The sequence below is a fragment of the Hyperoodon ampullatus genome (assembly GCF_949752795.1).
Source record: "Hyperoodon ampullatus genome assembly, chromosome: 4".
NCBI classification, from domain to species: domain Eukaryota; kingdom Metazoa; phylum Chordata; class Mammalia; order Artiodactyla; family Ziphiidae; genus Hyperoodon; species Hyperoodon ampullatus.
In genome coordinates this window covers 23,294,270-23,316,279 of record NC_136917.1, presented here as the reverse complement: position 1 = coordinate 23,316,279, position 22,010 = coordinate 23,294,270, and the positions used below count along the sequence as shown (strand labels likewise).

The window sequence follows — 22,010 nt, the reverse complement described above, 5'->3', positions numbered from 1 at the left end:
CAGCAATAAGGGGAGGACAGTAACGCAGGCACTAAAGTCTTCAAGAGACTCCTTATTTCCCTCTGGAATGAGGACTCCTTGAGAACAGGACTGTGGCTGTAATGAACATGGCCGTGACCTCAGTGCCTGGCACAGAGTAGGCACCTGATCAAACTCGAATGAATGTATGCTTGGTATGTAATTTGATCTTTATCTTTGACAGTTGAGGAAGACTGAGGCCAGGGGTTCCACAGAAGTGTCTGTGCATTTTTGAGTCTCAGTGGGGAGTGTTTTGGGTGTGCACACATTTGAACTCCCTTCCACCTGCCCGTCTCCCCGCCCCCCCAACTCCTCCCCAGCCCAGGCTTTCTGGTCCCTCAAAATCAGCCTCCACACTGCTTCCCTGGCTGACTATGTCCCTCTACTGAGGGTGAGACCAAGCTCACTGTAGGATGGTGAGGCCTGTCATGTGCGGCCAACTCTCCCTCAGCCCCTTGGAGCCCTCCGGGTCCATGGTCTTCCCTTGCTCTCTGCACCCACCGTGCCCACCTTCATCCTGGAAAGCTCCAGGGCTCACTGCCAGCCTGGTGAAGCCCTGCCTGCCCTTCACACTCAATTCAGGGGGCACCTCTCCCATCACCAAGCCTTATTTCTCCCTCTGCCCTACTGTCGGAGTTACTTCGGCTGAACAGGACCACGTGGAGCCATAATTATTTGCATCTCACCCTCCTGCTCCAGGAGACTTGAGCCTACTGGTGGCAGAGGTCAGGTCCAGGCCACGTGTGTCCCTGGAACCCAGCACAGGGCACTGATGTTTGCTGCAATGCCTGTGTTTGAGGGTCTGTGTGGACCCGGGCAAGCCACTGCAAGAAGCCATAGGGAGGAGGTATGGACTGTGGGCCACAAGGTGGGACGGAGAGGAGAACTAAAAGGCTTTATTACCAGCAAATCTGTACACTATACACTGGGGGCCGGCAGGGCACCTGAGGGGTCCTCCCCAGGCCGTCTGCCTTGTCCCTCCAGGCTAGAGTGAGTGTGGGGGTGCGTCTGCAGATGTCCATTGTTTCCCCGCCCTCTTGTCCCAGGGAGAGCGCCTTCCTCTCCTCCGGCCTCCTCCGGCCGCCACGATACTCGGTCAGGGCCTGTCGCAGGGAGCCGGGCCCTTCCTGCGCTCACGGCTCAGCAGCGTCACCAGCTTGGCCTTGAAGCCCAAGTGGGCGCCGGCGCGGGCGGAGCCCTCGGCCTCGTCGCCGTCGTCGGCCAGCTCCAGCTCCAGCAGCCGCCGGTACTGGGCCTCCAGGCTGCTGTCATGGGCCGCGCCGGGCCAGCCCAGGTCCTGGCTATTGTGGTAGATGGGGCTGGCCAGGGGGCTGCGGCCGCCCGGGCCCTCCTGCTCCGGACAGCCGGCGTCGGGCGCGGGGCCGGCGTCCAGCACGCACAGGTTCTCGTACAGGTGCTCGGCGGCGTCCGGAGGCCGGCTGGCCCGCTTGCACACGGACGCGTAGAGCGCGGGCGCCGGCTCGTCCGGGGCTGCGGGGCCCAGCAGAGGGGGCAGGCTCTGGGGCCCGGGCTCGGCCGCGCGCGCCCTCCGGGAGCCGGGCGCCTCGGGTCCCGGGGGCACCTCCCGCAGCTCCCCCGGAGGCTCCAGCGAGGGCAGGGAGGTGGCCCGCGGCAGGGGGCAGGGCTGGGGCCCCGCCCACTCTGGGAGCCGCTCCCGCTGGCGGGCGATGGCGGCGGCTACGGCCCCGCAAAGGTCTTGGGAGCGGGGGCTGATGAAGGCGAAGAGGCCCTCGCCCGAGTCGCAGCGGCGGCCGGCTTCAAAGGAGAACACGCCCTGGGCACGGGCGGCACGGGGAGTCAGCGGCTGAGGGGCCGCCCGCCAAGCGCTACCCTTCCCTGTGGGACCAGTGGGGCGGCCGCCCAGCACCTCACCTTGTGGGAGCCGAACTTGCGCAGGAAGCGGTAGGGCCAGGTGTAGAGCGCCTGGGGGCTGGCGGGCTCGTTCAGCTGGATGGAGTCCTGGCCCAGCAGCAGGAGGTAGGGCCCCTTCAGCTGGCAGCGGGTGGCTGCCTCCGTCCTCTGTACCACCACTGGAAACTCGCCCACTGCAGGCACGGCGCCGTGAGGGCCACAAGCACAGCCCCCGGGGGTCCCGGAAAGATCCCAGCCCTGTTTGTGCTAGGGCTGAGGCTGCCCCTGTACCTCCCCGACTCACCTTCCTGCCAGGAGGAGTAGATGGAGTTCTCCTCCATCTGGACCAGGCCCCTCTTGGGAGCCTCTGCCTCCCCCGATCCTTGGGAGCTCTCCCCTGTGCCCTGGGGAATGGGACAAGGTCAGAGGTTACTGTCCCATCCACTCCTCTTCCCACATCCTTTCTCTGGGGTTCATGACAAGCAAGGTCACCCAGAGACCTGAGTGCCAGTCCCAGTTCTGCCCCTGACACACTGCAAGACCCGGGACACCCCTCTGAGCCTATTTCCCCACCTGCAATCCCCACCGGCTCCCCCTTGAGGGTGCTGAGTGCTGTAAAGCAGAGGGCACAAACGAGGCTGTCCTCCACTGCCCTTGAGGTTGGCCAGCGACTGGGCCGGCCTGTGTGTGTCCCTGACAGCTTGGAGCAGTAAAGGGGTGGGAGCTTCAAGGGTGGGACCCACGAGTGAATGGCCACTTGTTCCTCCCATCTCTGACCTCTTTCCCCATCTCCCACCATGTCCTTTGGGCTCCGACCCTGTGCTCTCCATCATGACCACCTTGGCCCATGGTACCACGGCCAGGGTCAAATGCAATGGCTTTCCACTGGTCTCCTTGCTCCTGTTTATTTCCTTTTTTTTTTTTTTACTCCTGAGAATTGTGGTAAAATATACAGCATAACATTTGCCATCTTAACCATTGTAAAGTGTATGATTCAGAACCTTTTCCTCACTCCAGATGGAAGCCTCGTACCCGTTAACTGTCACTTCCCATTCCCCCCCTCCCTACTCCCTGGCAACCCCTAAACTGCTTTCTGTCACTATGGATTTGTCTCTTCTGTATCTCACGTTAATGGACTCATACAACGTGTGGCCCTTAGAGTCTAGCTTTCCTGACTTAGCATGTTTTCAAGGTCCATCCATGGTGTAGCACGTATCAGTGCTTCGTCCCTTTCTATGGCCAAGTAATGTTCTGTTGCATGGATAGACTGCATTGGGTTTATCCATTCATCAGTTGATGGACATTTGCGTCGTTTGCATCTTTGGGCTATTGTGCACAATGCTGCTCTAAAGATTCTCGTACAAGTTTTGTTTTAACACCTGTTTCAGTTCTCTTGGGTATACACCTAGGAGGAGAATTGCTGGGTCATATGTTAACTCTATGTTTAGTTTTTGGGGAACTGCCACTCATTTCCTTTTGGTCCATCACGGACCCTGTAAAGCTCTAAAACTCTCAGCTTCTGTGTCCAACTCCCCAAAGGCTTCTCCTCGCACTCAGAATAAAATCCCACACTCCACGTGTGGCCCAGGGCAGTTTCAGCTGGCTCCCACCAGACTCTCCCCTGTTGCCTCTTCCTGGGCCCCCTCTCACTCCTTACCTTCCAGCCACACTGGCCTTCCTGCTGCTTGAACATCAAGCTTTTCCCTGCCTCAGGGCCCTTGCCCATGCTGCTCCCTTAGTTCAGGGGACTCCTCAGACCTGTGTTTAGGACACTGTTTCCTCAGATCTTTGCCTGGTGGGTTATTTTTCCTCAAGGATTCAGGCGCACTCTCCTCTCCTGAGAAGCCTTCCTGAACCATCCTGTCTAACATCCCCCTACTCACTCCTGGTCCCGCCCAGCCTCTCATTTTCTCCATAGCATGCACGGCCATCTGAGATTTGTTCTGCGGGCTTCTGGGCTGTTTCCCAGGCTTCTAGGTGCTTGGCAGGTGCTTGCTGAGTGATGACATGTGAATGAGCATGGAGATGAACAAGGTGTAAGTGAACTGGTCTCCCTGGCTGGCCCCTGGATGCCTTACCCACCCATCCTGTGCTCACCGGGAAGGCCAGCTGGCAAATGGGGCCCATCCAAGACTGGCGGTGCTGTGCGGCCAGCAGGTGGCTTCGCTCCGTCGTGGTGAGCAGGAAGGCACCAGTGTCCCGCGGGCAGCTCTCACCGTCAGCCGGCAGCACGGATACGCAGTCAGCCAGGCGGATGACCCGCCGCTCTCCTCGCCGGCCAGGCCCCACAGACCTGTCACCTGCTGGCCCCAGGCCACCATCCCGGACCTCCCAGCTCTCTAGCCGTGCCACGCCTGATGGGCCTCCTGCATACAGTAGACCCCATACCTTCCGCCAGGACTTCTGCAGGAGATGAAGATGGGGGAGATGACCCTCGGGTGGCAGTTCTCCCTGCAGCGCAGCCCAGCACAAGCCACTTAGCAAACGCTCCTGGCCACCCAGGCTGGCCTCTGCCTCGCAGCTCTTCAGGCCACAGAGGATGCCTTGCCAGAGCCAGCCTGGCAGCAGGAAGCGTCTGTGCTTGGAGTCAGTCAGCCCTAGCTTCAAATCCACCCCACGCTTTCCTAACTGTGACCCCCCCATAAGCACTAGGATCCTCATCTCTCAAAAGGTTATGAGAACACGGGGTTGGGTATTCTACTGGGCAATGTCCGTAAAGTATCTAGTGGCCAGAGCAGACCACCTGACACTACTGCTTTGTTGGTGCACCCACCCCCTGTAAAGAAAAGGTCAATTGGGCCACGGGACAAGGGCTGGGGCAGGAGGGAGGCCTCAGTCTCATGATGGCAAGGAAGGAAACATGCAAATAGCGTCAAGCAAAGGAAACAGACGGTTTATCTGCCTGGGCAGCAGCTGCAGCTGAGCTGTGGGTGTGCAGGGCCTGCTACCCCAGGACAGGGCTGGGAGGAGCTGAGCCCGCTTCTGCAGGATGGAGCTCCACTTTGGGGGGCTCCTCCAGCTCAGCCTCCAGCCCTCTCGAGGGGCCACAGTGTCACTAGCAGATGGGATGGAAGGCTGTTGGATTAACCAGCCTCTCAGCTCTGCCCTGCCCCAAGGGTTCCATTCTTGGGTCCCCGCTCTTGGCTTCCCATCTGTAAATGAGGCAGGGTCTCGGCAAAGCCCACTCAGCCCGACCCGCTCAGGCTGAGAATGGGGCTCAGTTCCACTTCCCCACACCTGGGTTGGATTCCCCACTTGGACTCCTACCCCCATTCTCCCAGGTTCTGGTGGGCTGTCCAAGGCTGGGGCAGAGGCCCACCACCTGTCCTAGGCAGCTACCTGGCAGCCAGGGTCCCCACCTTGCCAAACTTGATGTGCTGCTGGTAGAGGATGCCGTCCTTGATGGGTGTCTCCAGAGGCTCCATGGCCATGGCCGCCGCTCCGAGGGCCTGAGGAGACTGGTGACGGGCTGGAGAGGAACTCCTCACACTTCCCCTTCTGGCCACTTCCCCCTCCCTCTGTCCAGAGAGGCAGCTGCAGGGTTGGGGGAGGGGAGCCCTGTCTTCGGAAAAGGAGCTAGGATGGGGGTAAGGGCATCACATATTTCTTCCTTGGGGTTCCAGCTGGCCCAAGGTACCCACTAGTGCCAGGCAGGGGCCTTGGACCACCTGAGGGCAGATGACCCGTGCCTGCCTGGGTCAGCTGGGTGTGAGCCTCTGACCACAGGCTGGCTCCCGAATCAGGAGCTCTGACCCCTCCCCCATCCTGGGGCAGTTGTGTACCCTGGGGCCTGCCTTTCTCACAGCCTGGTCCCTGCCCCAGGACCTTTCTCTAGCCAGACTGGCAAATTCCTTGCTTCCCCCCTTGGAGTCCTGGTTGGTCTGCTTGTCTTTATTCTGGAAATAGTTCTAATGTTCACTTGCTCCTCTCCATCTTCACAGCCCCTATCCATTGCCAGCTTTGGCATCTCCCCTTTGAACCACGTCCCCACCTGGGCCCACCGGGCCCTCTCTGCTAACCCCAAACCAACCTGTCTCTCCCCTCCCTAAACGCTTCCTGGCTCCCAGTGCCCTGAGGTCTAGCTTGGACTCCTTGGCCCAGCATTCAGGGTGCTGGGTACTCTGGCCTCCACCTCCCCCAGCCTGGCCCCTTCAGGGCACCTCTCACCGTGCTGCTCAGGGCTCTGGGACTTCTTCCTCCGGGAGGCCTCCCCAAACCATCCCATGCTGTCTGACAGCACAAAGGCCCCAGCCCTCATGGCACGGCCCCAGCCACGTGAGCGTGGGTGGCACGCCCCCAGCGGGTTCCCTGGAGAGCTCACAGGCTTTTTAAGCTTTGCTTCTTGCTGGAGTCCTGTTTCAGTCTTGTCTTCCTGGAGGCCAGTATGGGAGCTCTGCGTATGAATCTGAATCCTGGGGACAGCCTCATTTCATTTATTCAGTGCCACCTCTGGGAAGGAATGTGTAACAGGCTGAATACTGTTTGGGGGCCACAGGTGGGGTGTGTAGCTTCTCGGGCAGGAAATCTTTTCCAAGGGCCTCATTCACCTGGCTTTGTGCCCACTGTGGCCCAAGCAGCTCTGAGCTCTGGCAGCCTCAGACACCATGTCCTTTGCATTCTCATTGCCATTTCAGCGATGAGGAAATCAAGGCTCAGAAACATTAAGTAACTTGCCCTAGGCCACACACCAACTGACAAACATGGCTTGAGCAACTGCTGTCCTGCTGGGATAAGCATGTGGCCTTGCACATGAAGTGCCTGGACAGAGGAGCTATCACCAATGCTTTTTCTGTCTACCCCTTGCAAGATGCTGAAATCCTGGCCCATTTGCCAGCAGTCCCGTGACCGCCACCCACATTTATTCATGGCTGATCTGTCTGTCCCACTCACCTGTGAACTCCTCAGAGGGCATCTGCCTGGCTCATTTGTGTCCTGAGCCCAGCAGATACCTGGGCACAGAGCTGGGTCAGTGGGTGCTTGTGGCCTGAGTGGCAGTCCTGTGGCATCTGCTGCCCCCCTGGCAAACAGAGCACAGGGTTCCCTACTGGGAGCCTGTGTGGGCAAGGGGCCTGAGGCAGGAAGTCTCCTCCTAAAGGGCCTTAGGAGAAGCCCCAGGACCTTTACACAGTGACAGGAAGAGGGAGGCTGGGGCAGGGCTGGAGATTATAACAGCCAACCAGAAAGACCAGCAGACCCAACCAACCATTTCCCCTTGGTCCATCAATGTCCTTCTCTGAGTCATAAATCCAGGTAGACTAGAGGAAATACCCTAAGCCCCCAGAGGGGAACCCGGGTAGGCAGCTCCTTCCACAACTGAGTACCAGCAGGTGTGGCAGTAGTGGTGGGAGATGCCAAGGCCCTACCTGAGAGGGGCTCTGGAGGTCAGAGGGTGAGGCCTGCCCAGGAAGCACGGGGCAGAGAAGGCAAAACACAGAGGCTGAGACCAAAAAGGCTGGTGTTTTAATGGCAGCTGGGGTAAAGAGGAGCAAAAATAGTAATTCTGGGGGGCACAGGGAACAGGCAGCCAGGTCCAGCCTGGCCCAACCCAGGCCAGCTGGGCTGAGGATGCTGGCTTCTTGCCCACGGGGCAGGGGTGTGTGGGAGGTGGCTGGAGCCCCAGGGACGGAGGCCCCTTGGAGAGAAAGAGGGATGACAGCCAGCTCAGAAGTCCATGGAGCTGTGGGCCAGGTAGTCCTTGCGGCCGATGTTGCTAACCTGCTTCGTCTGCATAGCCTCGAGTTTGGGGCAGTCGGTGATCCGATGGCCCAGGCCCCCACAGAAGGCACAGCCACGCTCTCCTGGGGGAACGGGGTAGCGGTGGGTGGGGGAGGAGGGTCAGCATGGTGATGGGGCCAGGCTCTGTGCCCCAGACCCTGGGCCCCCATCAGACCCCCAGACCGCTGAGGGGCAGAATGGACTTGTTCTGTGGTGTTCCCGTCATGCCCCCACTGGACTAGTGTCTCCCACCCCGTGTCACCTCCAATGTCCAGCATGGACTCGTCCCCGCAGTGCAGTACTTGCAGCACGGGTGGAACCTTCTGCTTGGCCTCCAGCAGCAGGGCTTTGAGATCCATCAGCACCGACTCATCTGTGGGGGTAGCGGGGAACCATCAGGTCCAGTCCTGGGCCCTGTAGCCAGGACCAGGCTGGCCATAGGTGGAGGACCCGGGGGACAGCCAAAGGTGGCCCTGGTGGCAGACTCACCACAGGCCTTGTTGATGAAGGTGGTGGCAATGCCTGTGTTTCCTGAGCGCCCAGTGCGGCCGATACGGTGCACTGCAGAGGGAGGGAACAGAGCATCTGGCCCGCTGCCCAGGGGCTGGGGCCTAGGCCGCAACCCCAGCCCCCCAAACAGCCCACCATAGTTCTCGATCTCCTCAGGCATGTCATAATTGATGACGTGCTGGATGGCAGGGAAGTCCAAGCCCTTGGAGGCTACGTCTGTGGCCACTAGGACATCCTTCTTGCCCTCCCGGAATGCCTCGATGGCCTTGGTCCGTTCCTCTTGGTCTGGGAAGGGTCAGGCGGGAGCTATTAGAGCGACAGCAGGAGTCTGGGGAGTAGTGGCAGGCCGGCCAGGTAGGGGAAGGGATAAGATGAAGGGCTGCTATGGCAGCGGGGTCCATGCCTATGCACGTGCCACGCTAACCTTTGCCCCCATGGATGGCCACAGCCTCGACCCCCTTGAGGAGCAGGTACTCATGGATGGCGTCCACATCTGCTTTCTTCTCCGCAAAGATGAGTACCTGTCCAGGAAAGCCAACTCCAGTCACAGGGGCTGACTCCTGGGCGCCCCCACAACCTTCCGCCAGCATGCGGCCCCTGGGCTAGCCTGGCTGGAAGCACTCACGGGCGGCGGTGTCTTCTGCAGGCACTCAAGCAGGTACACCATCTTGGCTTCCTCCTTCACATATTCCACTTCCTGCCACCACCAGGATCAGGTTAGGTGGTCCTGAGAACAGGCTCACCAGCCATGGCCCTGCTACAGAGGATGGGCCCCCAGTCCCGGCTAGGAGGTGACCAGAGAGCCTCTTGCCAAGGGCTGGGTACCATGAGAAGGCTTCCTGCTAAGGGCCATGGCTGTGAATGAAACCCCTAGTGCCCACGAGGTGGCCCCCCCACCCGGCTCCGATCAGCTAAGGGAGCCTCGTCAGATCCAGCCCTCACAAGTGAGACTGCCCATCAGGAATGTTTGCCCACCTGGATGACATCCAGGCTGGCAGCCCCGGCACGCCCCACATTGATCGTGACAGGCTTTACCAGGGCACTCTTGGCGAAGTTCTGAATCTTCTTAGGCATGGTGGCACTGAAGAGTAGGGTCTGTCGCTGGCCCTGAGGAAGAAGAGGGCTGGGGCTGAGGGCACGTGGGGGCTGGGGAGCCTGAGGGGCTGGGACAGTGGGTGGGCAGCACAGGGCCTTAGGGCCCTCCAGAGTTGAATGTGGTGTGTAGGGGGAAGGTGGCAGGAGCGTCCCGGCCAGGTGGGGAAGGGCACCTTGAAGTAGGAGAAGATGGTACGGATGTCACCCTCGAAACCCATGTCGATCATGCGGTCAGCCTCGTCCAGGGCCAAGTAACGACAGATATCCAGGCTGACCATCTTCTTCTGCAGCAGATCCATGAGGCGCCCAGGGGTGGCCACCATCATGTGCACACCACTGGGGACCAAGGAGGGACACTGACGGCAGGGCCACCTGCTAAGCCCTACCTAGAGGCCGGCACTCCACCTTGTTCCACCCTCCGGCCTCTTTCCTACCTCTCCTCACCTGACCCGCCTTGTCACTGCCACCACCTTGCTCTATGGACGGCACAAGGCTCTCCTGGAGAGCGCTGCAACCTTCTCGACCACCACTCCGTTCCACTGCTCTACCCGAGCCACGTGGTCACCTCGGCCCCACACACCCTTCCCCCAGGTCACTCCCCTTGCCCCCAGGAGGACGATCCTGAACCTTCAGATAGGCCTCAGCCTGTGCTCCCACAGCTCCCTTTGTAGGCCTCAAAGGCTCACTTTCGTGGTACGATGAATTCATCTTTTCCATGTCTGCATCCTCCCTGACTAGCAATGCCTATGAAACAGGAACTGGGTTTGGCCTGTCTGTAACCCTGGACATCTAGTGATGTCTGTTGGGAACTGCACTGTGTGGAAAGGGCACAGGTCCAGCCATGCCCCAGAGCCTCAGCCTCCTCGATGGGTCACACTAAACAAACCCTGACCTTCCTGGACACCCCAGGGCCGCCACCTCTGTGCCTTCTGCCTGGAATGCCCCGACTCCTTGACCTCCCAGATGCCCCCGGTCCATCTGCTGTGTTCCCACAGTACCTCACCACATCCCTCTGTCCCACCCCAACCAACCTCCCTGTTAGACTGGGGGCTCATTGAAGGCTGGGCCCGTGGGAGGCCTCTGCAAGGATCTGTCGAGTGGCTAAAGCAATGGGTCCTTTAGCTTGTCTAGGTAGGGGCTTTGGGGAAGCCCTTGGGGCGGGGGTGCCTATACTCACTGTCGGATGGTCTCCATCTGCTCTTTGACGGACATGCCCCCGATGCAGAGAGCACAGCGCAGGAGTGGCGAGCTGTCCTCCTGCAGCAGGCGGCAGTAATACTCCAGGATGCCGTGGGTCTGCCGGGCCAGCTCCCGCTGCAGGTACAGGGGCAGTGGCTGGCACCAGAAGGTGGACCCATCTGCGCCCTGCCCTCCAGGCCAGCCTATCTTACCGAGGGGCAGATAATGAGTCCATAGGGCCCTTCACGCTTAGAGAAAGGTAACCTCTTCTCTTGCTCCAGGCAGAACATGATGACCGGCAAAGTGAACACCAGTGTCTTGCCTGAACCCGTGAAGGCTATGCCTATCATGTCACGGCCAGATAGACTGGTGAGAGAAGAGAGGCCTGAGGGTCAGGTTCAGTGGAATACAGGGACTGCTTCTCATCTAGCAACCACTCCTCCCCAGGGCCGCCAGGTTCACACTCACATGGTGGGAATTCCCTGGATCTGAATGGGTGTTGGGTGGTGGATGCCCTTCTTCTTCAGGCCTCTCAGGATGGCTACAGAAAACAACACTGGCATCATCCTTGTGTCTCATAGGTACTTCAACAAGCCCCCAAAGCCTATAAAGTTGGCACTATGTCCTTCAGGTTACAAATGATGAAACTAAGACCCAGGGAAAAAAAAAAAAGAAAGAAAAACAAACACACAGATTTGTCCAAGGCCTCTAGGTTAAGCAGAGGCAGGATTCACACCCAGGTCTGTTTAAGGCCGTCATCACTTGCCCACCAAAGCTCCTTAATGACAGAAATTGGTAAATATGAACAGTTGCAACAACTGAAAAAGGAGCATAAAGACAAATCTCTCCTTCTCAAATCCCTCATCCCCACCGACTAGACCCAATGCTGCAGTTGCTGGCCTTGGTGGGGGCTAGGCCGCAACCTCGCAGATGTTTCCCTATCAAAATGTGGTGTTGCTCCCAGCTCCCAGGCACCTGCAGGAAATTTCATTTCCTTGAAGCTTTTGATGGGTGGCGGGATACCATCTCCTTCCACCAAGATGTGGTACTTCTTCCGTACACGCTCATGCCGCTCTTCAGACATGCTCAGGACGTAACGGGGCGGTGTCCAACTGTGGGTGGGTGGCAAGAGTCAAGAGAGCCCCTGGACACAGCTGGCTTTGGGGTGTTCCCGCCAGTCTCCACGACATACTGTCTGAAGTAAGAGTGACTGATTTTCCAGACTGGAAAAACATACCTAGTTTTGATTGGATCGTCATACGTGATTCCCTTAGCCATCTCCTTCACTGACATCAAGGCTGAGGAAACAGATGTGGCTCAGGGCTGGCTCCTGCTTCCCAGAGGCCAGGCCCTTTGAAATATAACATGCCTAGGACTGGGGGAGGAGGCTCAGTTCACCTCCTCTCTGCCCTAGCTACAGCCATACCTCGACCCTCAGCCACACTCTCCAGGATCTTCTCCTCTTCCTTCAGCTGCTTCTCTTTGGCAGACTCCTTGCGGGCTGACCAAACAAGCAGAAGGTGTCAGAGAGACACGAAAGCAGTGCACCAAGCTGAGCCTCCCGCCTGCTGCCCAGCCCACCTTCAGCCTTCTCTTTGAGGTGCTGGTGCTGATCCAGGAGGCTGACGTTGGACTGAGGGCCCAACGGGATGTCGTCCTCATCTCCCCGGGGCTCACTGCCGCTGTCCTGCTGCTCCTCTTCCGCAGCTCCCTTGCGCCTTCGCTGCAGCAGCTTCTGGAGCTGAGGTTCCACCAGCGCCCCTCAGAGCCGAGCCCAACGCACAGTGGGGCATCGGGCCCAGGGGCCTGCGTCAGGATCCTGGCTTTTGGGAGAGGGTCCCGTGCCCTGAGGCGCACAGCTGCCCCACCCCTCAGATCAGGTCGCCAGTTCCTCGTTTGCCTGGGGACCACGCTCCCGTGTACTGACACCTCACTCCGCAGACTGGGGGCCACCCCCCATCCCACCGCCAAACCCCCATCTCCTGCCCTCGTTCCACCCTCGAGCCGGGGCCCTCACCAGCAGTTGCCGGCGCTGTCGCAACGGCACGTACGGCACGTAGTCCTCGTCGTCCTCATCGTCTGCCTCGGAGCGGCTTCCTGTGGCAGTCGCCTCGTCGGTGCGAGCCCGCTGCAGATACACACGAGTCAGACCCGGACCCCCGACCCCTCCTCCACGATCGCTCGCCACCCGCGCAGACCCCCGCCTGGCTCCCACCTTCCGCTCGGGTTCCGAGTCCTCCATCCTTTGCTGCACGCATGCGCACCGCGGTAAAAAAAAAAAACCCCGCCTCGCCTATGATGAGATCCAATCAGATGTGAAGAAGCGGACGTCGGCGCCTAGCAACGACCTCTAAGTGCCGGGTCGTGCAGAGGGACAAATTTTCTCCTGAGCCCCTGTCTTGCGGTGTGGCGTCTCCGCCCCCTGCGGGCGGCTACGCAGCTGTTGCCAGGGCTGAGGGCGAAAGCGTCAGGCAAGGCATTGTGGGACGCTGGAGGATTTGGAGCACGCGCTGAAGGCACAAACCGAGGCGGGTTGGGTCGTGGGGACCGCTGATCCCGAAGACGGCGGTGTGCTGAGTCCCCAGCCTCGCCCAGGGCGTGACGTCACCCGGCACGCCCCCGACGGCGGACACTGCGCCCTCTCGTGGCCGGGGAGCTGTGGGTCCCAGCCAGCTGGGATCTCGCCCCGCTCTCTATCCCGCCCCCATTAACCGGCGCGGGCCAAGGAGGGCAGGGCGGGGCTTGCAGAAAAAGTGACTCAACACACGCTGCCGCTCTGACTGGTGTTCTCATCTGTGTGAGACACCTATGTTCAGAGTGGTGAGGGATAAATAAAATGACGGTGGGTTTTAACTGAGGGTCTGTATATGTATGTAAACGATTATTAATGTAAATGCTGTAATAGAGCTCAGAGAGTGACTGGGGAACCAGAGAAGGCTTCGAGGAGACCTGGATCTGAAGTTACAAGAAAGTGTGGAATCTCAGAGCTGGGAGTGCAAGAGAGGGACAGGCTTCCTGATAGAGGGTCTAGCAGGAGTGAAGTTCTGGCCATGTGCAAGTTCCCAGGGAACAAAGTGATCACGTGGCCCGTGTGGGGTTGGGTAGTCAGAGCTAAGGCTTTAAGGTAGACCCAGAGCATGCAGGGCCGAGACTGTCAGGGTGATTTCAACTTCACTGGGAACTTTTAAAGAGGAGTGATGGGTCAGTGCTGTTTTCTTCCTTCATATTCGAAGCAGGTAAACAATGAACAAGACACAAACCTGGCTTGTGAGGACCTTACAGATTAGGTGAGGAGACAAACATAGATAACTGGTCTTGAGATTAAGAAATCTCCTCTAAGACACAAAAGGTACCACTTTTGGAATTAGCATAAACGCAGGGCAAACTTGATTCTCACAGTAAAAGTAGCTTCTCAGTTGAAAGAAAGGGATGTGAAAGTTAAGGTGGAATTCATGAACAAAGTGTTAACTGGGAGGGAAACAAGTGAGCAAGTCAGAAGCCCCGAGGGTGCCAGGCCTAGCTGGAGACTGAGGTCATCAGGTGTGGAGAGAGTGTGCCAGAGGCAGGGGCTGGGCTTAGAGGGCCCTCAATGCTATTCTCAAAAGTCTTTCTCTGTAGGTAAAGCGGCTGCTTGATCAGACCTGCAACTTTGAAATGATGAAGCAGAATTTTAGATAGTTGTGACAATTCAATTGCAGGGCAGGAGCCTAGTGTAAGAGCTGAAGGGAGAGAGGAGCACAGGTAATAAATATACACAGAAAAGTTTCACCGAAGTGTCCACACTTCCTTGGGGATTGGCCAAGGGACCAGGAACTGTGAGCCCATGGTCAATGCTGTTTCACCTCTTTGGAAGAGGAAGCTTGTACTGCCAACCCAGAGAGAGAGAGAGAGAGAGAGAGAGAGAGAGAGAGAGAGAGAGAGAGAGAGAGGTGTTCAACCTGGGAGGAAGGAGGGAGTGGTTTCCAATCCTGCTCCCAACACTCCACAAAGGGCTCTTAGTGACTGCATAGCCACTACCACTGTCGCTCCGCACATCGAGCTCAAGCTAAGAGTTGGTTATAGTAGGAAAATGACATTGGAGGTGAGGATTTGGGACAAAAGTGTGTGTGAGGCATTTCTAGCAAACTATTATATTAAAATCTGAATTCACAAACCAGATCCACGGTGGGGAGGGGGGGATGAGATAGTTCATTACTCTCTTAACTCTCAACTACTTAGGCTACACGTCCATTCCCATTGTAAAGTCAAATCCAATTTATAAAAACTTCATTTACCACCAACTACCCCTGACAACTCCAATCGTCCAGGCTATAGATGCACAGTTCACAAAGGCCTAAAGCCTTCCCCTTATACCTTCTCACATCAGCTGCACAGAGATCAAGTCGCACCCCTCCAACTCACCCATCTTGGAGGGAGGGAAACTGAGACAGTGTGGGGAAGGGGTTGCTCAGGGTTTCCATACCAGAGTCCTCCCAACGGGAGGAAATGGCACAGATGCTGCTGGCATACAGGCCTATGCTCTAATCCTAGTTGGCCAAACTGAACTCAGTAGAGTCACCTTCTTGTCTGAGCTTTAATTTCCGCATCTGTAAAATGGAGTAACAGTCCCACTTAAGCATTGCTTCGAGAATTAAAGCAGAAACGATGGCAACCTGTTGACAGGTAGCACATGCTCAAGAAGGTTAATGACTAAGAAGGACTCCAATGCTTCTGAGTACATCCTTCACCCTCACTCCCCACCCAGACAAGCGAACCACCAACACACCAACTCTGTGTCCAAATGTTGCTTTATCTTTCGGCAGGAAAGATCTTCACAGTATCAAAAAGAATTGAAAAAACAAGTAAAACAAAAACAAAATACCAAACACAAAGAAAGCAGTGCTGGGCCAGCAGTACCATCAGCCCCCAAGCCCAAAGGCCAGCCCAGCCCCCGGGCTCTGAGTGTGGAGGCCGCGTAGCACCAGGAAGCGGTTCTGCAGAGGTCCTGAGGGGTCCCAGCACACACCGCATCTATTCAGCTTTTGGTTGGTCCGGGATGTCAGGGAGGGTCTTGGGCAGGTGGGTGGCGACGTGAAGGAAAAAGGTGTAGACCTTCAGCTGGCGGTCAGGGTCTCAGGACACCCTGAAGAAGCTTGATCTGGCAGGGGCTGAGAAAACAGAAGAGCATGGCCACATGGTGAGCAATGGCCCCCACCCTAGCCTCCCCATGCTGGCTCTGAGTCTCCACAGGTGCCCATGGAGGCAGCAACAGCTGCCTCCTATTTTTGTCCCCTGGGCTGAAAACACTGAACAGACTTTCTCGATCACCTCCAGCAGGGGGTGAAGGTTAAGTCACAGTTGGGGGACAGAGCCCCGGCCCCAGTGAACATCATCGTAAATCTCAAGGAATGTGGACAACACTCGAGGAGCCCACAACGCTCTGCTGTAGGCCAGGGTGGAATAAGAGCCCAGATCTCTGGCATTGAGCTCCTGTTGACAGTGAAGAGGCCACCTATGCACTCAGACTCCTGCCTCAGGCTCCAGGTACATGGCCCGGGCTGGGTCCCGAGTCTGTGCCAGCACTGCTTTCTTACACACTTCGGGCTCACAATCACACTATAAGGGTGGAGGAGGTCAGAGGAGAGCATTCACTGGAGGGGAGCATCCCCTGTCTTGAGAAAGAGATCAGCCAAGAGGGAGTGGGAGAAGATTATGGCTGGAAGAGGTTTCCTAGATGACAGGGGCATTGGGCTGTGGGAGGAGGTGTGACCCGTTTTCTCTCATGAAGGGCAACAGATGAAGGTGCCTGGGGTCCTTGTAGCTCCTGGTTCTTGTGGAAGTGGTGAAGAAAGGCAGGAGGGCAACCCAGCCCTAGCAGAAGCTCCTGGGGGCATGGATGTATCAGTCTGGCAAAGGATCAGGAAGCGCAGGCCCACAGAGCAGAGGGGATGAGGTGAGTCTGAGGACAGTCCTGACTCTGGGGTAGTACAAAGGTGCCATAGGGAGCCCAGCCCTGAAGGCTGCCCCTGGGAAGCTGAGGTCAGTGTCAAGGGTGGGGGGATCCTGACCCAAAACGGGACTCGGGGACTCAGCCCAGGGCCCAGGAAGTCTGTTTCCCTGGCACTGGAAAGAGGAGGAAGAGACCAGGTGAGGACATCCTCCTCGGGGGTCCCTGAGCTCAGCCCACTTGGCCCAGGTTCCTGTTGCCTTGAAGGCAGCTGTGTGGTTGCCAGCCAGAAAAAGCCTGACCCCAGGGACGCATCTTAGTGTGAACTATGGCACTGCACAGCCATTAAGCCCCAAGCCCAGGACCAAGGCCTGCCAGCCAGCCATCTCTTTTGCCCTTGGTTCCCAGCCCACCACTGCCTTCTCAGTTTTCAGCCTGGAACACCATCTGATATGTCAATATTTCAGACAAGGGGACCCCTGCAGATGACTGGGAGAGGAGGCCAGAGCCCAGGTGGGGGCCAGGCTCTTCTTCCAAGAGGCGGTTTCACTACCAATTTCCTCATGGAATCTGTCCTGTTTGGGGAAGAGGGCCCACCTATTCCTCTATGCCTAAATGACTTCCAAGGCCTTGGTCTAGCGTGGCTGCCCTGTCACTGTTCTCTTGGGGCTGGGTCCTTTTCACATGGCTTCAACTGGGAAGCACCTTGGTAGCCTGCATGGAGAAGCCAGGCCAGGCAAATGTGATTCAACCCTCAGGCTGATAATGTCAGGCATGGGGGCAGCCCTCTGAGGCCCACGGCCTCCTGGACACTTTGGGAGGCAGCTGGTGAGGGAAGTAGAGGCCTGGCAGTGATACCCCAGGAGATGGCAGGGCTGGAAGGGCCCTTCAGGAACACAAGCAGGAGGGCTCTCAGGAGAAGAGATGTGGCCGGGCGAGCACCTAATCCAACTCTCTATGCCCCAGAGCATGAAATGGCCTAGCAGGGGCACAAAAGGTGGCACAGCATAGGAAGAGGGAGTGCATGCAACACTTGAAGGGGGTCTCTATACCTCACTGAGCTGTGCTGGGAGTGGTTTTCTTGAGACTGAAGTTGGTCCAGTTCACGGCAACTTTCTGACGCGTTTGCTTTGCAGAATCCAAACAGAACCTGTTAGGTTCGGGAGATGCCAGAGAAGCACAATCAGAGGTTCCCTCCTCTCCCCACTGGACCCTCTTCTAGACCTGTGTATCATGGTCACTAAAGAAACCAGGTCAGCTCTGCACAACCCCTCTGGCTCCCAGGTGTTGGGGTCGAGCAGTATGGGGCTTCCTGGACGAGATGCCCACAGGCCCAAGGGACAATGTGTAAAGAGAGTGACAATGCCTTAGGATACAGCCTCCCTCCTCACCCTGTATTTTACTCTAGCTATACTGAGATGCCTTCTGTTTCTTCAAGGATGATGTGTTTCTTCTGCCCTCAAACTCTTTTCATTTTACTTGGCCCACTCATTCCTATTCCTCAGGTTTCAGCCTGGTTACCGCCTTTTTTGGGAGGGCTGCCCTGGCCACCCCACCTCTCAGCTTGGCCATTCCTAGGCCCTAGCCCCATGCCCTTACTCCTCGGACAGCACTTATCACTGGATTGTATGTTTATGGCTCTCTCTCCCCATCTAGATGGACTGTGTTTGATTTGCCTCTGCCCCCAAAACTCATCCCAGGCAGAGCAGAGGAAGGGCAGGTGAATAAAACTGGAGAAGGCCCTTGTTCTTGGGGCCTGACATGCCTCCTGCTCCCTGTCCCTTGCACCTTCCCAGATGACCTGTCCTGCCAAATCATCCTGGCTACCTGTGTCCCAGCAGATAGGCTGGTGGGAGAGAGCCTGGAGGGGCTGGACAAGCTCTCCCTTCAAGGGCACATGGCTGAGGGTGAGGCCTTTCTGAGAGGCTTGAGTGTGTGTGTGTGTGTGTGTGTGTGTTGGGGGCGGGGGCGGCCCTGGAGTCCACCGTGAGCGGGGAAGCAGGCAGCCTCATACCTACCTCTTGAAATACTCCACCTCCCGGTCAGTCTCATCCATCTCCACCCCATCCACGTCCTTGGGCAGGAACACATCGTCTAGGAAGACACAGCCAGGAGGGCTCAGTGCTCACAGCCAGGTGTCTGGGTCATGCTTTTGGGGCAATGCTGCTCACATGTGAGGACTGCCCTCCACCCCATGGCCTGGCTGGGTGGGGGGTCAGCCACTCAGTTCCTGGTGCACTCACCCAAGGAGGAGGCTGACTTCTCCTGCTTGTTGCGGCTCCGGCGGCTGCGGGCCTTGCCCTGTGGCAAGCTCTGTGGCCTTGCTGGGCCTGGGGGCTGCACAGACTCCTGCTCCAGAGGCCGTGCCTTGGCTTCACCTGGCCAGTTTTGCCAGGAGCTGCCCTTCTCCTTGTCAGCTCTGGGGCTGCTAGCCCAGCCTGGTCCTGGTTGGGTCCCCTGGCTCCCTTCTCCAGCCTCGGTACAGCTGTCCACTCTGGGAGGCTCTGGGGCCTTGCTTGGCTGCTTGGGGCTGGGGGTCTGGCCCTTGGCACTGGGAGTCTCAAGGCAGGCTGGGGACTGGGGAGCTGGGCTCACCTTGCTCTTCTTGACCTGACTACCCTGTCTCTTGCCCTTCCGTGGCTTGCCACCTGAGGCCACAGGCTCAGGCAGCTCCTGCTTGCAACCAGGGACCTCCTTTACACTTAGCTCCTCGGAGCTAGGGTTTCCTGGCTTGGGTGTCTTGACCCAGATCACCCGGGACAGGTTGGGCACGGTGTTGAGTCTCCTCACTAGCCCATTCTCAGGGATGATACCAGGAGGGGGGCCCCTCACCTCTGTCCATGGTGGGTGGAGACTTCTCATTTCTGCCCATGGTGGGGCTGGCTCGCCTGGAGCGTGTAACATATGGTTCTGAGGGGAGCCCAAAGTCAAAGGGGACAGGTCAAGGTTAATGTCAGGCTGTTGCTCTGAGGAGCCATTGAGGTTTGAGGGGGCTAGACTCTGAGGCTCTGGCTCTGCAGCCCCCTCTTTAGTGAAGCCATTGCTGTTCATGCTGAGCTCACACACACTGAAGCTGGCGCAGATGGAGTCCTTGACAGTGTTCTTGATCTCCTGTAGACGGCTGCTCAGAAAGCTGTTGACCCGATCCAGCTCCTGATCGGGCCACTCCAAGAGCCTCTCCCTGGCAGGCCTCAGCTCCCGGCTTCCAGAAACACTACGATTTGCCTGCTTTAGAGCTTCTGCTGCCAACTGGGCCTTCTCCTTTTCCTGCCAATACAAGAGGCAGTTTCCGCAGGGCCTTGGCAGCTGCCAGGCACAATGCGACACCTGACACGTCTGCCTCTGGCCCAGCTTTGCCACTAACTGGCTAGAGGCAGGGCCTGGCAATCCTGGCCTGCTCACCCTGCAGTAATGAGGATGAAATGCAGTCAGATAGGTACATGTCCTGGGAATGGAGGCAGTTATACCCACAGAGGGTAGGGTTTTTACATCTTGTTCATCCAGGGCCCCAGTATCAGTTCTAGGGCCTAAAAAGGCTAAGGCGGCTAGGACTCAAAAGGGATGGGATCTGCCTCCCAGGCATAAGTTTAAACAACTCACTCTCTTGCTGAGTCTCAGTGGACTCATCTGCAAAACGGGGACAATAATTCTGGAGTGAAGACCAACGTGGGGAAGCATTAAGGAAGATGGATGCTACAGAGGCATTCTCTCCAATTCTGCAGGTGGCAGGGGAAAAAAAGCCATGACATCAGGTAGGTCTTTCAAAAAGGAAGACGTGGGGCTGTGAGACTGCCATGGTAGATCAGACTGCTCTGGGTGGCTGGGAATGTGTGTGCCCTCCTGATGTCACATAAGGGAGGCTATTGGAGAGGGCCAAGTTCCCATAGGAAGGCCACTCAGTGCTTAGTTGGCCTCAGGCAATCAAGGCCATGCCTAAAGCATGCCCGGTGGCATACAAGAGACAGCCATATGGGGCCCCCACAGCAAGATGTAAAAGCAGCCCCTTTGCCCAGGTGAGGACCAGGAGGCTAAGGAAGGCTGGACCCTGCCACTCAGCATTGACAAAGTCAGATCTGGAGAGCAAAAACAAGTCTGTGGGTTCTGAGTCAGCCCACCCCTCTGCCTAACCTCAAGGCACCAGCAGGCTAAGGAGGCCTTAGAGGGAGATGGGAGACAGTTGTCAAAAGCCAACGAGGGGCTTCCCTGGTGGCACAGTGGTTGAGAGTCCGCCTGCCGATGCAGGGGATACGGGTTCGTGCCCCGGTCTGGGAAGATCCCACATGCCGCGGAGCGGCTGGGCCCGTGAGCCATGGCTGCTGAGCCTGTGCGTCCGGAGCCTGTGCTCCGCAGCGGGAGAGGCCACGACAGTGAGAGGCCCGCGTACCCGGGGGCGGGGAAGCCAACGGGAACGAGGTGGTAGTGGTGTGCTAGGGGCCAGATGATTTCACCATTTCACCTATTTCCAGCTGATTTGGGAATGGAGAGGGAGAAACAGGATGAGTAAAGCGAGAAAAGAGGTCTTGCGACCACCTCAATGTCAACTTAAAAGGGTGACCCTGTGCCCCAGTGGGCATACATTTATTTATTCTCTCATCTTTTTAAAATACTAGCTCCACAGCTGACTAGGACCACAACTGTGGGACCTTGGACAAATCACTTATTCTCCCTGAACCTTAAAATCTCCATTTTCAAATTTGGGAGAAAAACTGCCAACCTCTATACGTCAGAGGGTCACTATGAGGACACCTGAGTGGGTGTGTGCCCCTTTGCCTGGGCACTAATAAGGCTGTGCCTTGGCAATGTGGTACTCAGGTGAGGAAGAGAAACAGTCTAGATAGCAGCTGTGTGCCGTGGAGTTCAATGCTACAGAGCTCTGAGGCCACGGGGATGGACAAAGAACTGGAAGGCCCTTCACTCTGCTCCTCATCCGCACCAGAACAGCTTTGCTTTTATTTGTTAGGGATTGAGGTTCCATGAAAGATTTCAATTGCAGAAAAGAGTTTTGCTGCTCTACAAGACTGAAAACTACTGGTGTAGAGGGAGTAACGTGGAATCATGTATAATTTGGTAGTGAGAGAAGGAGAAAGCACAGAACCACTCATTTTCTGCTATGTACCATGAGCCTGGTACTTCCCCACGTTGTCTCACTTAATCCTCACAACTGCCCTTGCTGTGTCATTATCCTCAATTAACAGATGAGGAAACTCGACTTTGGAAAGAATAAGGAACTGGCCCAAGATTACATGCTAATTAAGAGGCAGAGTCGGGAAAGCACACCCAGGGGTGATCTTCAGAAGTTCTTATGTTTTTCAATATCCTTTGACAATCAGTTTTTGACTTGTGACTCTATGAGGCACTGGGAATTCAGCCATGTGTGAGACAGTCTCTGCTCACTGACTTGAATCTGTCAGAGGAGACGGACATGCAAACAGGCTGTTTAATTCTGAGTGCCGGTGACAAGAGGTACAGGGAAAAAAGCACAGAGTGCTCTGGAAACCCAGACTGGGCCATCAGGAGGTGGTTGCCAGAGAAGGCAGTATCTCACTGAGCACTGAAGGGTGAACAGGATTATCCTGGGAAGTGTGAGACAAGCACTTTCTAGACAAAAGGAAATAGAAAGGCTGGGAAATGGGAACAGGCAAAATATTTAGGGAATGCAAACATTCAGAGGGACAGCTGGAGCACAGATTTCTTC

At 57.1% G+C, this 22,010-nt stretch overlaps 3 protein-coding genes across 4 annotated transcripts in view; all 3 read right to left on the bottom strand.

Annotated features, from left to right (window-relative positions):
* Nucleotides 1-1,026: 1,026 nt before the first annotated feature.
* DOK3 (docking protein 3) lies at nucleotides 1,027-5,321 on the bottom strand (the record flags this gene model as incomplete). Of its 2 annotated transcripts, none has more annotated exons than XM_079703649.1 (5): nucleotides 1,027-1,813; nucleotides 1,912-2,084; nucleotides 2,195-2,294; nucleotides 3,988-4,293; nucleotides 5,250-5,321. In XM_079703649.1, the coding sequence occupies 5 exons, from the start codon at nucleotides 5,319-5,321 to the stop codon at nucleotides 1,115-1,117; spliced, it is 1,350 nt and encodes a 449-aa protein (XP_079559775.1). In that variant the 3' UTR covers nucleotides 1,027-1,114. The 2 variants fall into 2 exon arrangements, with proteins under 2 accessions (XP_079559775.1, XP_079559776.1); XM_079703650.1 differs by having other exon boundaries at nucleotides 3,988-4,290; nucleotides 5,250-5,315.
* Nucleotides 5,322-7,328: 2,007 nt separating this feature from the next.
* DDX41 (DEAD-box helicase 41) lies at nucleotides 7,329-12,647 on the bottom strand. The gene is made up of 17 exons (XM_079702934.1): nucleotides 12,605-12,647; nucleotides 12,407-12,517; nucleotides 11,971-12,130; nucleotides 11,816-11,890; nucleotides 11,627-11,687; nucleotides 11,365-11,501; nucleotides 10,858-10,930; nucleotides 10,602-10,755; nucleotides 10,388-10,524; nucleotides 9,384-9,546; nucleotides 9,091-9,222; nucleotides 8,741-8,812; nucleotides 8,540-8,636; nucleotides 8,251-8,400; nucleotides 8,095-8,166; nucleotides 7,868-7,978; nucleotides 7,329-7,688 (listed from the first exon to the last, which is right to left on the bottom strand). Exons 1-17 carry the CDS (start codon nucleotides 12,629-12,631, stop codon nucleotides 7,552-7,554), a joined length of 1,869 nt encoding a protein of 622 aa, XP_079559060.1. The 5' UTR covers nucleotides 12,632-12,647; the 3' UTR covers nucleotides 7,329-7,551.
* A 2,511-nt stretch (nucleotides 12,648-15,158) lies between these two features.
* FAM193B (family with sequence similarity 193 member B) overlaps nucleotides 15,159-22,010 on the bottom strand; it is a 31,556-nt gene continuing 24,704 nt past the window's right edge. The window contains 4 exon segments of the mRNA XM_079703334.1: nucleotides 15,159-15,536; nucleotides 17,368-17,465; nucleotides 18,334-18,409; nucleotides 18,559-19,582. Of these exon segments, the coding sequence (XP_079559460.1) occupies nucleotides 17,369-17,465; nucleotides 18,334-18,409; nucleotides 18,559-19,582 (1,197 nt within the window). The 3' untranslated portion in view covers nucleotides 15,159-15,536; nucleotide 17,368.

What these genes read in the sequence shown, in the direction of transcription:
- DDX41 (XM_079702934.1), bottom strand. Translation starts at nt 12,631, where the DNA reads ATGGAGGACTCGGAACCCGAGCGGAAG. An exon ending in TGCAGAAGACACCGCCGCCC is followed by an intron (nt 8,637 to 8,740) that starts GTGAGTGCTTCC and finishes TTTCCTGGACAG; the next exon opens with GTACTCATCTTTGCGGAGAA. An exon ending in TGAGGAGATCGAGAACTATG is followed by an intron (nt 8,167 to 8,250) that starts GTGGGCTGTTTG and finishes CTCCCTCTGCAG; the next exon opens with TGCACCGTATCGGCCGCACT.